Source organism: Bidens hawaiensis, unplaced genomic scaffold (genome assembly GCF_021521415.1).
Source record: "Bidens hawaiensis isolate Kalapana, Puna unplaced genomic scaffold, B.hawaiensis_p1.1 tig00011762_1, whole genome shotgun sequence".
Lineage (NCBI taxonomy): Eukaryota > Viridiplantae > Streptophyta > Magnoliopsida > Asterales > Asteraceae > Bidens > Bidens hawaiensis.
The window spans coordinates 277,693-292,529 of NW_027491932.1; the positions used below are offsets into that span (position 1 = coordinate 277,693).

Sequence of the window (14,837 nt, forward strand, 5' to 3'; positions counted from 1 at the left end):
CACGTGTGAATCTTGGGATTTGCTTTAATTGCATCAGTTAAAAAGGGATTTTCGAAGAACTTTGATAATTAAGATAAAGAGTTTGTGCTTTCTACTTTTAGGAAGGTCCAATGGACAATATAAGTTATGTTGTGTTTGAAGGCAGTTAGAGAGAGAGAGAAAGAGAGTGTGTGTGTGTGTGTGTGTTGAGAGGGTTTTTGGAAGTGTTTGAAAAAGTGAGTGAATAAGGTGAAGGAGAAATGAGATACCCTTTATATAGGGTTAAGTCTATCTCGCGATCGGGTCAAATCTTCTCGAGTTTTAAATGAAGATTCACTCTCAACCCTCGAACTTTGAAAATATTTGCCGATTTAAGCCCAAAAAATACTTCTACACCGAACCCAAACACTTCAAATACATACAAGATATATTTTTGACGATTTACACTTTGGACAACATTTGCTTGAAGGATCTTTACTTAAGCCAATAAATATAAGGAATAGAAGAAAAATAACTAAAATTAAAATTGAAATCAAAATTAAAATTAAATAACCTAAAATAGGATATTAAGTTAAAAACATGAAACAAAATAAAATTAAAAATAAATTAAGCAGTAAAAATGAAATTAATATTATTTATTAAATAATATTTACAAAGTATTCTAATATTTTTACGAAAAGATCACAACATGGAATCACACTGTTCGTTAACGTCCTAGATCACACTTCTATTTCAATATTATCGTGCCAAGAACCCAAAGTCGATTGTGGATATATTTTGTCCACTTTAAACTTAACAAGTATTTTGGTATCAAAATGATATGTTAAGGTATAGATTAAGCACAATACTTGTGGTCTCCATTTAATCCAACAAGTTACTGACTTCATCATACATCAGGCTTAGTTTGTGTTCACCAGATCACTCCGAATTGACTCCGACCCCCTAATGATTGATCAAAACAGTTTAAGAACATATTAAACTTTTGCAAACTTTTACAAACAGTAAAGGTTGAACCATGGATTTACTTTCCGCGCAGTTCGAACTTACATGCCTTCATTCAATGTGTTAAGGACTTACTCATTGCCCCACCTCAAGTGATTCTAATATATCCCTTTTGCTTGTAATTATCAACATTTTGGGTTGATTTTAAAGACATTTAAGCACTTTTGCAATTTATTCATGATTCAACCTTGAAATCTTTAACATTTGAGACTACAGCTTATTAAACAATTTTGGTGACCAATCACTAACGGGCTCGTGTATGATATGCATTCATTTATATGACTTAAAAGTGGAGACGTACAACCACTACATAAGTGTATAGCAACTAGCATAGGCGGATATTTTAGTTTATATCTCTATGAAAATTACTCATTTGTTAAGCCTATCAGCATATCAAGCGATGATCTTGTTGTCTTTTGATGTATAAAAAATTATGCATCTTTTATGTACCAAAATATCTCCAAACAAGCGTAAGTTCGGAAACTATATTAGAATAAATAACCACTGATGTTTATAACTTCTATCTATAGGTAAATATAGTCCTACGAAATAAAACAAGCTGAAATACGAAGAAAAACGGAGATAAACAGTGAAACTGACAAGACACACCCCATGGTGAATCAAAACATGGTCATGCCTAGAGCATACGAAGTAAAGACAAAAATCAGGAAATCATGACATGGCCATGTTAACCAAGACACACCATATGCTCTCAAAGGCAATACGAAAAGACAAAATAGAAGGTTTTGAAGCAAAACACGGTCATGCATTCCCAAAATACAACCATGCCTTCAAAACAAGAGAAAATGACAATTCAGGAAGGGTTTGGACTGTTATGGAACTCAACATGGTCTTGCCTTGCTTAACATATCCGTGTTACCTTTGAGTCGTACAAACTGACAAGAGCAATTAATGCAGCGGGACAGAATTGGTGACATGGTCGTGCCTTGCTTAGCACGGTCGTGCCTTGAGGGTCTGATCAGCCTACATATTGAATGTTCTTCTTCTTTATTTAATGGAGTTAAACACCCCTTGGAAGAGCATTCAATACTCTCCAACCACTTCCTTTCACCACCATTAATAAGGGAATCAATCCCATCCAATCTTAAAGATTAAGGAGATTAAGCTTTTGGGAGAAGTCATTAGCATCAAAGATTAGTCATACAAATTGGTTAGGTTGTTTCAGTTTGATCATGTTTATATCTATTAGTTTGATAACTATCATTATGTATATTAGTGGCTAAACTTCCATAATATCATCTTGGTTTATAATGAATCTTAATTGAAGTTTGATAATGCTAGTAAAACATGTAATCGGTTTTTAATCACTAATGGTTGTGTTGCAATTATCACTTGATGAGGAATGTTAAAATACTCTTAAAATATACCCCAAGTGCTAAGCTTAACGATAAGCCGAGAAATTGCTAGTCTTGCGAAGCCTTGGCGAACTTTAAAATAGACATCAAGACCCCGAACTTGATGATAAGTCGAGAAATCGCTATTCTTATAAGAACTTAGTTGATAAATTAAGAATCCTTAAAATCAACCCCTAAACGCCGAGCTTGACAATAAGCCGGGGAACTGCCACTCTTTTAAGGGTTTGCGGAATAACTTAAGAAACTTTTAAAGAGCCACCAAGATTATGAGATTTATGATAAGTCGAGAAATCGCCATTCTTGTTAAGGCTTGGTTGGGAAAAAACATAAATCTTAATATTGATATGGACAAATGGAATATTAATAGTGATTGGCCATTTTAGAATGAGAATTATCAGCAATGTTGTGGAAACGGATTGTTGGTGTTCACCCACTAAGATCGGTTAATTACTCAATAAGTGAGTGTGCAACATAACCAATTTAAAACAACTTTTGAGTGGTTATTAATGAGTAATATAATTGTTCAAGAGTTGTGCAGGTTAAGATTTGGTAATTCAAGGTTAATCATTTAAGACTCAACTAAACTTAATTGGTATTTTAGGCATAATACAAGGGTTATTTAACTGAAGTATCAAAGACAATTCACTTAGTAATCATCTTTAAAGTGAGTTAACTTATCTGTATTAAAAACCACTTGCTTACATAAAATGATATTTTAGTAAAAGGGGTCAAAAGTTATATTTTAATAAAATGACATTTAAGTCGCGTACACGGTTGGCACTACAAAAAAAGTGACCATTAGAGACTAAACTTTAAGGAACTAATATATCAGTCTCAAATACTTGACATCTGAGACTGATTTATCAGTCACTAATAATATTTGGGACTGATTTTTACGTGAATGATATTAGTGACTGATAACCAGTCGCTAATATTGTGGCACCTTATTAGAGACTAAAATTCAGTTACCAAAATGTATAGGAAATATATGGTATTATAAGGAAACTTATCGGCGACTGAAAATCAGTCCCAAATACGTAATGAAAAACACGCAAATGTATGGCGACTGATTTTCAGTCTCTAATGAACATATTAGGGACTAAAAATTAGCTCTTAGTTTTTCCAAAACAAATCGAATTATGGACTAATATTCGGTCTTGAGCACCTTCTATAGATGCAATGATCAAGGACTGATTGTTTGTTGCAAATACAACATTTTAAGAAAAGTATTGGAGATTCAAAATCTGTCTAGAAAATATGTAAGGCTCCTTATTTAAGACTGATTCAGATCAAATACTTAGTCTCTGAAGAGTTTTATTGATGAAATTAGCAAGGACTAATATTGAGTCTCTAATAATAACTGAGGCATATTGTGCCTTTTTAAAGAAATATTTTATAGACTAAAAACCAGTTATAACTATTCCTATTTTAGCCGTATTTGTGACTTATTAATTAGTCTCAAACGCCTTTTGATAGTCTCAAACCATTTGCAAAAACCTTGTAAGTGATCTTAAACTGAACTAATATTAAGTCCCAAAGTGCTTTTTATGTATGAAAGAACTAGGAACTGACACTCATGGTTAATCCATTAAATATAATGGATGTATATAGTTATTCAAAACATAATTAAAATCAATTTAACGACATAAAAATAGTTGCAATATAAAAAAAGTTGTACACATTAGAAAATTTCTTGATAAATAATGACTATAAGTATATAACCAGATTACGTACATAATTTATATTACACATATTCTTTTATTATATAGACTTACATATTTTAGTATTTAAAAAAGGCAATTTTTATATAAGTGTTAATATTATTTTTTGCTTAAATATTAAATATCACAATATAATAAAATTAAAATGTCAGATTATTCTATAAAAGAAAAAAAAATGAGAAGAATGAGAAAAATTTATGACCTCAATAAAACCCTCATTAAAAATAATATAAAATTAATAAAAAAACCATAACTAAAAATTTTAACAAAATAACAAAAGTAAAAAACAAGAATGTTTCTCTCTTCTTCCTCGTTTCAAATAAATAAATAAAATGTTGAGTGAAAAAGATTATTGTATGTTCTTTTTATTTTCGTCATTGACTGTGACTTTTTTTAATATTGCGTTATATTACTAAACACTGTGTTATATATTGCTTGGTATTGTGTTTATTTTATTTATCATTGTTTTTTTTTGTTTTTTTTCGTCATTGTGTCTTTTCTCTACACATTGTGTCTTTTTCGGGGTTTTTTTTTTTAAATTGAAAGACGAGGGAAAATAGTTTTGTTTTTAAAATTTTTGAGTTATGATTTTTTTTTTTTTGAATATTTTTACGTATCTTTTTGTTTGGCCACAAATTTTTTTCACAGTTTTCATTTTGTTCTCTTTTGCATTTAAATTTTTCCTAAAACTAAAATATTTTTTAATTTTTACCTCCAAAAAATCATTAATTCCCACTCATTTCTATAAGTTCTAAATTTTTTTCTATCTATATAAGTTTGTGTACTTTTCAATGTGGTGTAGTGATAGAAAGTTTGGTTTCTCAATAGTGACTCAACTTCAATCTCACTTCCAACACTTTGTGTGTGTGGGGGAGGGGGGGGGGGTTGACTCAATGAAGAAAGACTGAGATCTTTATGATATCTAGTTGGATCCTGAGCGCGTCCGGGTTTTACCACTAATGGGTCTTTGGGTGGGTGAGTTCTCCCCGGAAGTGGAGATAACTTGGAGGAGCTTACGGAGCTTGATTGGGCCAGCTGAGGGTGACATTTTACCATTGTGTCACCCCGAACAAAATACCTATGCATTTGTTTGTTGGTCGTAAAAACAATTGTATATAAGTTTTCTTTCAAATTTAAAAATTTTTAAAAAAGTCAAATACTCCCGTGTTCCTAAATTCCCTCCCAACCCAATTCACATTCCCAAATCCCACTTAGCCAATTAACCCTAAATCAGCCCCCACCCACTCGTAATACTGCAGCCGATGGTGCTTTGTCACTAAAATAATCAAAGAGTGAGATTTTGAAGCTTTCTCTCCACACATCATATGGCGTTGGCTTGGAATGAAGAAGTCATCAAAAAATTGAATGGGTTGCGGTGATGGTTCCTACGTTTATTCTTAGCGCACCGGTGACCAAGATTTGCTACCCGCGATGGCTTTTTTCCCCTCTAGTCTCTGCATCAGTTATAATTCCATTGTTGTTTGTTCATGAGGTCCGTTTACTTTTACATTTTACTAATTCTAATTATTTCCATGCTATGATTCTTTCATGTTTCTTTATTATATATTTATGGATTAAAAGTTTAAAGGTAACAATTAAATTTTGATTCAACAACCATAGATGAAACGTTGGGCGGTTGGTGAAGTTTTGACCTTATTGTTTGAAAAACATTATATTAGTGTAGGTTAAAAGCAACATAATTTTAATTTTTTTGTTCATGTTGTTTTTCTTTTTTACCCTAATTAAAATTAGATTATGTGGGATTTGAGTGAAGTGGTGAATCATAAGTCCTTTAAATTTAAAACATGCTCTGCTAATGAATTATGATAATTATTTCAACAAGGAATTTATAATTGTTGACACACTTGTCACTTTGCTACTGTATTATATACCTAATATATGGTAGGTGATAACTGTTGTTAACGTAATTTTTATTTATTATGAAGTTCTTGATGGTAGTTTAACTGTTTATAACATGTATTTATCTCTGCTAGTTACCTTCATAATTTGTTTGACTGGTGTGTTAATGTTAGTTTTGAATAGGGCCTCAAACTTTTTAGTTTGTTTGAGATGTCATAGTTTCTTGTGCTATTATATCTATTTCCATATCATTACAACAAATATATTCATCATTGTCTAATATAAGCATACTAACCTAGCTTTGTGAACCCTATAGACGTTTCACGAGCATTGTTAAGATAGAATACTAGATGGTTTTGGTGGAGCATTGGGCAAATTTGTAAATACATTTACAAGATTTTCAATCTTTGATATTGTATATTTTTTTGTTGTGGCTATAGACCCAGGCAGCATAGAGACTGGCTTGCAAAAAATTTGAAGTTTTGGATCTTGGTGCATATTCAATGCCACATGATAATATCTCTTCTCCTATTATATCATTTAGATGGAATGCATATCATTACACATAGAGAGTGAATTTATATACACGTTAACTTTGTGTTTCCAAATTATCAAAGACAACTCTGACCGGTGATTATTCTTCATTACAGGTAATCAGGTGGCTTGCAGCACTAATGGACCCGAATGAGCCGAATCGATTACACTGTTTAGGCTAATTTTTCTTTCTCTAATGTTTCTTTCATTAAGGAATTTAACAAACAATTTAAAGAAAAGTTTGACAAGAAATTTTCTGCTGCTGCTGTGAGTGCTCTTAATTTTAGAAACTTAGAACAGTGAGTTTGACTGTTTGGCCAGTTTGTTGATTTTCTTATAGCTTTTGACTACTGGATTTATTTTGTGTTTAGCCTATAACAACAAAGATGATAACTATGAGGGTGACAGGAGATAAGAAGAACCCGATTGCCTACAACAATAAGCATGAAGACGATGGCTAGAAGTATTATATTTCATATTATAGTCAAAGTCAAGTAGTCTCTTCAACTCTATATATGTAACCTAATTTCTTTATATATGAAGAATTTATATAATTTTGTAAATTTCTGTACATTTTATGAGCTAGAAGTTTGAAAGATGTGAATTTGTATAAATTTTTTTTTCTATGCATGTTATTAGAAGCTAATTTTCAATCTCTAAAAAAACCCAATGAAACTGAGATAGTTTTAAAGACTGAAAAGGTAGTCACTGAAAAAACATACTAACTAGTTTAGAAGACTGATTTCAATCTCTAAATAATATATCAGGGACTAAATATAAATATTGATTTTCAGTCTCTAAAAGAAGCAAATTAACGACTGACATCAAGCTATATTGAGGTGATAACCACTCTTTAAAGAATCTTATTGGAGACTGATCTTATATAAACTACGAACCTAATGAAACGTATTAGGGACAATTACACTTGTTTAGAGGGCTGATTTACAGTCCCTAGAATTATGCATTAGAGACTAAAATATCATAGCATCCAAGACTAATTTGCAGTCGTTGAAAAAATGTTTTAAAGACTAAAATGACTTGGTACCAGAGAATAAATTGAGGACTGAATTTTTATGTATCGAAGACTGGGCATTAGCCTCTGTTGGTGTCATACATTGGGGAGTGATTTTCAGTTACCAAAACCACTATTTAGGACTAAGCATCCGTTACTGGCCGGGAACTGACAAATCAGTCCTCGATGACCATTATGTACTGATTATGTGGTATTAGAGACTAAATTTTCAGTCCCAAATACCAATTGTTTTTGTAGCGTGGGTGGTGAGTCGGTATATGCAAAGCCCGAGAGTTCTTCATTCGGTGGTGGTGAAACAGATTATGCGATACATACATGACATGTTAAATTATGGAATTAAGCATGGTTGAGGTGGAACCGGCTTACTACTCGGGTTTGGTGACAGCCATGGTGTTCAAAGTCGGATATCCGGAGTTTTCGATATCAAAACTTCGGATATCCGATCATTTCGAATAATGGATTTCATTATCCGAATCCATATCCGAAATTTCATATATCCGTTCGGATAGTGAAACGGATATCCGATCTTAAAAAAATAATAAATAAAAACAAAAAAAATAGAGAAAAAGTATATATTCCATAGATTAATTGTTTAAAAACAATTATCCTTCAAATACATAACCACAACAATCAAGCCAAATTGATATATACAATTTAGATTTGGAAATTCAAACAGTTGTTCTCTCGTTTACTAAAGCAACGAACAACATGTGACCAGAAGTCCAAAACCACCACACAGTCATAAACCAACCCAAAACCACGAACCACTGCCAAGTGCCGACCATGAACAAAGACACTTTGTCATCTCCATTTTAATCGACCTCAATTGTAGATCTTCATCCATGTTTCCCTTTTTCCGGTATACGGTCCATATCTGCTGTGGCGCATTTTTTGTTTGTGTTGGCAATCGGTCTTACTCCGTGTGGCGTTTAGATCAAGGGTTTGGGAGGTGGTGTGGTAGTGACGGCTGGAGCAGAAGTGTTGTGAGAGTCAATAACAATCAGTATTGGGGCTTAAGGTTTACAAAGTCATAAGTATATATATTTAAATATAAATATAACTAAAAAAATATAAAATATAAAGTTTCAGATACCGGATATCCGAAGTTTTTTAAAATAACTATCCGAATCTGAAAATTCGAATATCAAGGATTCGGATATATGAATTTTCGGATTATTCGGATTCGGATTTTTTTTAACACCCCTAGTGATGACAGTCGAAGCACCACATGTCACGTGTTCTACTATATGTCTCGTGTTTTACTATGATGATGCTCCTATTGGTGTTCTCAACAGCAAAGTATTGTTGTTCTATTTTCATGTGAAGCATAGTATGTGGCGGCATCAGCAGCTGGGGGTTAAACCTTTTGGCTTCGAGAGTTGTTAAGTGAGATTATTGAAGAGACACAGTAGAAGGTGGTATTAAAGATTGATAATACGTCTGCCATAGCACTTGGTGAAAAATCTCTTTTTCATAGTCGAACCAAACATATCAAATCTCGTTTTCACTTCATTCGGGACTGTGTTCAAGATGGTGAGTTGGAAGTTGAACAGATGAATGGCAAAGACCAACGGCCAGACATACTGACGAAAGCTCTTGCGAGGATTAAGTTCAAAGAGATGCGAAATTTGCTCGGTGTTAAAGATCTTCCTATTCCGATTTAGAAATTAGGGGGTGATTGTTGAAATTAATTACCGAACTGTGCTTAATTATATATGGCATTGCGGTACAAGGAAAGAGTTTTGAAGTGCAAGTAAAGTTAATTAAGGATTAAACATAATTATCAAGTTAGGATAAATTATTTGAATTTATTTTTTATTAGCAATCGTAATTATAGTTTAAAACGTATAAGTTATTAGGATATAAATACCGAGTTAAGGTATGAGTTGTAATTCAAGTTTTTTAGTTAGTTTTCTTGAATAATAAAATATCGGAGAGCTAAGTCCAAAACATCCACATTCGCTTATTCTGTTAACAAATCTGATTATTATAAATTAAAATCAATTCACCAACATGATATGTAACTGTGTTTGTTAAGTATATGTAACTCGATTGTTACATGTATCTAACTTAATTTTTCAATGCTTCAACTTTTGTATTAGTTTATTATTTCAATCTTTATCAATGAATTAGATGTAAGTTTAGACATTAATAATATCATTAGTTGCAAGTACGAAATATATTAATTTTGTTGTTCATAAATGTAGCTAAAAAATAAAACTTTTAAAGAGGAATCATCGACAAACAAACACTTATATTTAATTATACACGTATTTTTTGTGATACAACATAGAATTCAAAACTTGATCTTTTTTAGTTGAGCAACTCCATATTTTTAGATAAGCATACATGTTGTTTGTGGATTATATTATATAACCATTCAATTAACCGCAAAATCTTTATCTGAAAAGTAAAAACCGTTTGAACTGATCAAACATGGTTAGGAGTGTTTCCGGGAGGAGTTGGAGCCGATGCGACCCTTCCACCACGCTCCGACCGGCTGTTCTCAGCGAATCTTAGACTTGCTTGGTGCATCCCTTTTTGTTTTTCCTCCTCGGTCCACTCGGAAACATAGTAATGCTCTTCACTACCTTTGATGATGTCTTGACTAGGAGGAAAAAACATGCTCCCCCATTGTGGGAAGTGAACAAAACTCACGGGAATTGTAACCAACATGATCATGATACCCATGTACGTTAACCCCTTTTCTGTTGAGAAAGATGCATTCGCAAAGAATATCAATTGGGTTAGCCCCGATCCAAAGTTCCCACCAGCCCCCGTCATTCCTGATATGATACCAAGCGACCGTCGAGAGATGAACGGAATGATGCCGAATGTGGCACCGCATGCAGCCTGTGCTCCGATGGAGAAGAGCATCATAAAGGTGATGGCTAATGGTAACGAGTTGACTAAGCCAAGGCATAGGCAACACAAACCACCCGCAGTTTGAAGAAGCCATAGGTTCCAGAGGCGACCTCGCATGCCAAATCGTGTTGCCATGTAATCTGATGTGAAACCCCCGAAGGGACGCGCAAGGAGATTTGCCATTCCGAAGCAAGCCGCAATGATTCCGGCAAGGTGAAGCTTTAGGTCAAATCTATAATTATAAACAAATACAAGGAATAAGTTAACCATTTATGTACAATTTTAATTTTTAGATGACTATTAGCTTTTAAGTATATTTGGTTATTGTTCATTGTGTTCACTGTTTTTAAAAGTTCAGTATAAACTTAGTTTATTGTCAACTAAATAGTTACCCAATTTATTAATCATGCAAATATTAAGTTTCATCATTTACAAGCGTCCTTGTAAATACCAGTAAAGAAACCTATTATATGATGAAGAAAGTGTTCTTCTTAGCTAGTAACAAACCATATTCAAATTGTTACATTTCAAGTCCCACCATTTTCATTTTTTTTTCTACAACAATTTTCTGAGTATATTTTAGTCCGTGTATGTTCTCCATTCAAATATTAGAATAATAATTAACCTCTTATCATATTTTTTTATGTATAAGTAACACTTTTGTACGTAAAATGATAAGTTAATTAAGTGGCCCAGAGAATATACGGTTATTAATCAATAGAAACATAGAATATACCTATCGAAGAAATATTCAGCGATGACGTTATCAATTGTCAACTCAACACCCATGGAGTAACCATAGAGAAGAACAAAGATCCATGTTCGATAGTTTGTCACAGCATACCATAAAACCTAAATGAAAAAGAAAAGGATGAAAAACATGCGAAAATTCAAAATACGTCACAAATTTATGATATGTTATGATATGATACAGAAGTGACACGCGCGTGAGATAAAAGTTTACCTTGCCGAATTTATCTTTGGCAACATCACCTTTCTTCTGAAGGGCACCAAGGTTACCATCAGGCAAATCTTGGCCAAGAGTCAACACCAAAATGCCCATAATTACATTAAACCACCCTGGTATGAAAAATGCAATCCTCCAAGCCGTGAATGGTGTCGCTCCAGCCTTCTTGATGATCTCGAATAACACCGGCATAAGGAGTTGCGTGGCACCACCCCCCATGTTCCCCCAACCGGCCGCTGTCCCGTTCACCAGCCCGATAATCTTGCTGTTGAACATGGTACTCATCCAGTACTGGCATGACACAAACGTAGCTAAGGAGAACCCGATCATGAATCTGACAACTATGTACCCGCTAGCGTCGCTTACAAAAGACATGCAAAAGACGGTGGGAGCGGACAACATGATGAGGAAGGCGCAGCCGTAGCGAGGCCCCAACAAGTCACAAACCGCACCCATGGCCAGCCTGGAGAATATACTACCCGAAACAGACGCCACACCCGCATTCCCTATGTCGGCTTTGGTGAGGTCCAGGTTGTCCCGGATGATGGGGACAAGTGGAGCGGCCGCGAAGGTGGAGATGAAGGTGGTGAAGAAAGATATCCAGGAGAGGTGGAATGTTCTCATGTGAGGGTTTGCAAATGAGAATAGTTTGAACACGGTTGCTTTGTGTTCGGAATCGACTGGTAGGTCGAATTTCGCGGTGCGATCGGTGTGCACCACCGGAGAGGCCACCGAAAAGGCCATCACTGCTTCTCTGCCGGTCACTCCATGCATGGAGCTTCCTGGTGAACCTTCAATCGTAGGCATTGTTGTTACTTTATTAATTAATATTTGATTTAATGTTTTTTGTTGTTGGCTGATATGTTAGTGTGATCACAAAGATATTTGGTGTTTATATAGGCATGGTTTAGATATTTAATAGTACAAGTTGAGGGGATGATGAAATGGTTTTAGAATATTATATATACTTACAAGGGTTGACAAAGAGAAGGCTTAAAATATTGTAGCTTGTGGACATTCCCAAAAGGTTGTATATATTTTGCTAAGGAATCCAGTTTGCCGCATACTATGAAGTGGAATAGTATTTGGCCTTATCGGATATTCCAAAAGATCTTTACCACAAATTAAGATAAGTTTACAGCAACATATGGAATATACTATACTAGCTAGATGCTTCTGATTTTGGGTACAGCTATGTGTGATTAAGCAACACACTTTTGGTCAACTACACGAGAGGCAGGCGAACACTAAATAATATCTGCATTTATCTGCCTTCACACAAATTCTTGATGACTAGTTTTGTGTTTCTAATTTCGCCTAAAAACAGATCGCTCGAAATCAGCTCGATTACAAGCGGGTATGATGGAGCTGGCTCGGTAATTTGCTAAAGCGTATCAAACATATTTTTTTGGCTTCCGTGTTGTATCAACAAATATATTAAGCTTTCCGATAAACTAAAATGATAAATATAGAATCTCATCTATGATTGTCGAATTCTGTATATATAAACAAATACTTATGTCTGTCCGTTGAGGCGGAGCATGTTAAAAGTGTTACATGCTCAAAACCTACTACGCGTTGTGGCGGGGATGCATCTGGATCTCAGTCGGTATTTCTTCAATTCGTTAAGGTATAAGTTTTGTGGCCAAAGTTAAAAAACAAAAATTTTTATTATAATTAGTGAAAAGTCTTTGTGGCCGAAGTTGAAAGTCTAAAAGTTTTGTGACAAATGTTTGTAGCCTAATTTATAAGACCAAAAATATTGTGATAAAAGTTGATAGAATCAAAGTTTTATTAATTACCAAAATTGATTATCAAAAGGTTAATATTTATAACTTAGGTTGAAGATAAGTTTAAAACTTAAACGATAAAACTCTAAAGAAGTAAAAGTAAAACTCTATGAGACAAAAGGTAATATTTGAGAAATTAGTGGCAAAATAATAAGAACCAAACTTCAAGTTGGTTTTTGATTATATATAACTAGGGATGTGCAAATTCGGGAATGGTACCGGTTGGTACCGGTACCGAAATCGGTACCGATTCGGTACCGTCGGTAATGTACCTCATAGTTGGGCTGTACCTTCCTTATGCTCTTTCTGCTTGATCGTTCTCTTATCGTTAGGGCCAAGAATAGAGTTCCAAACGCTGGAAAGAGCGTTTAGACTACTTATACCCCTCACTGGGAATCAGAGAAAGGAGAGGATAGGACCGGTATTAGCAGAATAGATGGCTTCCTAATCAGTAATTTGATGGTCTTCCGTAAAGACTTTCATGCGCACTTTCCTTCATAAGGACAGGTAACCTGGTAGGTGAGTCACTCTCCGCTAACCTGGTAGAACGTTTTGAGTTTTGGTACCGGTACGGTACGGGACCAGTATTTCCCGAAAATTCCCGAAATTTTACCTTAAATACCGGTGCCGTTCCGGTCCCGTACCGGTACCAAGAATCCGCGATTTTCGGGACCGGTCGGTACCAGTACGGTCCCGATCTCATCCCTAGGTAAAACTCGAGTGTTACGAAGATGATTCGACAAGAATTCGGTCAGCATCAGCTGTGTTCGTTACGATATAGACAGCATTGGTAAAATTTGTGCATTAAAACCCAAAAAATAATTCGTCAAATTAACATGTAAAAATATTAACATATAAGAAAACAAAATATTTAATACGATGTTTATTTGGTTGGTAAACCCAGCGGTGGTAGAGCCCAAGTGTTGCGGTCCCGAGCATTGAGACGGTAACTTGACACAAATTCAGTTGGTTTTGATTATGTATTTTAAGGTACGGGAACTAAAAACGAAAAAGAAATATAAACATTGAGGTGGACCAACGACCAATTTTGATAAGGGGGGGGGGGGTCGGTAAACTTGCGCATTGGTAAAACCCGAGTGTTGTCGGTCATGGACTTTAAATAAGGCCGCGACTATGCCCGTACTTGGATGGTTTCTTTCAGGTTTGTTATGGTACAAGGTTTGAAACAAAAAAAATTAACGTTTGACCGGTTTCCATTACATTTGTTATGGTAATTAAACTAACAAATAAAATTAATCGACCAAGACGGTGCCGCACGCTAAGTTGCGGCACCAAATTTCTCATTTATATATAGTAAAATAATGGAAATGTTCCTATTATCATATATAACATTAGATTAAAACATCAATGAACTCAAAAAGCAGAAAGTGAATTCAATATGTGTCAAAGCAAGTTCTATAGATGAAGTTTCAGATTAAAACTGAGTTAGAGAGTAATTTAGATTGATTAGAATAAAAAACTAATAGTAAAATATAATGTTAAAAGTTATAAGGATTACGTCATTGAAAATTAGAAAGTCTAAATCAACTTTAAAGTCATGACACGCAATCAAACTTGACAATATTAAAAGTTTAGTCAACTGCTAATTTAGATGCCACATCATTAAAATGATATTGTAGTCGCAATTTGAAAGTCTCATGTTACAGATTACATTAATTTAATGATTTCCTATATACTTGATTACTACAA

The 14,837-nt window shown here is 34.2% G+C and overlaps 1 protein-coding gene across 1 annotated transcript; it reads right to left on the reverse strand.

Moving 5' to 3' along the window:
• Positions 1-9,880: 9,880 nt before the first annotated feature.
• LOC143538922 (high-affinity nitrate transporter 2.1-like) lies at positions 9,881-12,563 on the reverse strand. Its single transcript, XM_077032364.1, has 3 exons — positions 11,335-12,563; positions 11,107-11,222; positions 9,881-10,602 (listed from the first exon to the last, which is right to left on the reverse strand). The coding sequence occupies exons 1-3, from the start codon at positions 12,142-12,144 to the stop codon at positions 9,936-9,938; spliced, it is 1,593 nt and encodes a 530-aa protein (XP_076888479.1). The 5' UTR covers positions 12,145-12,563; the 3' UTR covers positions 9,881-9,935.
• Between the last annotated feature and the right edge of the window lie 2,274 nt (positions 12,564-14,837).

Coding starts and splice junctions, on each gene's coding strand:
- LOC143538922 (XM_077032364.1), bottom strand. CDS start 12,144: ATGCCTACGATTGAAGGTTCACCAGGAAGCTCCATGCATGGAGTGACC. Junction 11,223..11,334: donor CCAAAGATAAATTCGGCAAG/GTAAACTTTTAT, acceptor TTTTTCATTTAG/GTTTTATGGTATGCTGTGAC. Junction 10,603..11,106: donor GCTGAATATTTCTTCGATAG/GTATATTCTATG, acceptor TTATAATTATAG/ATTTGACCTAAAGCTTCACC.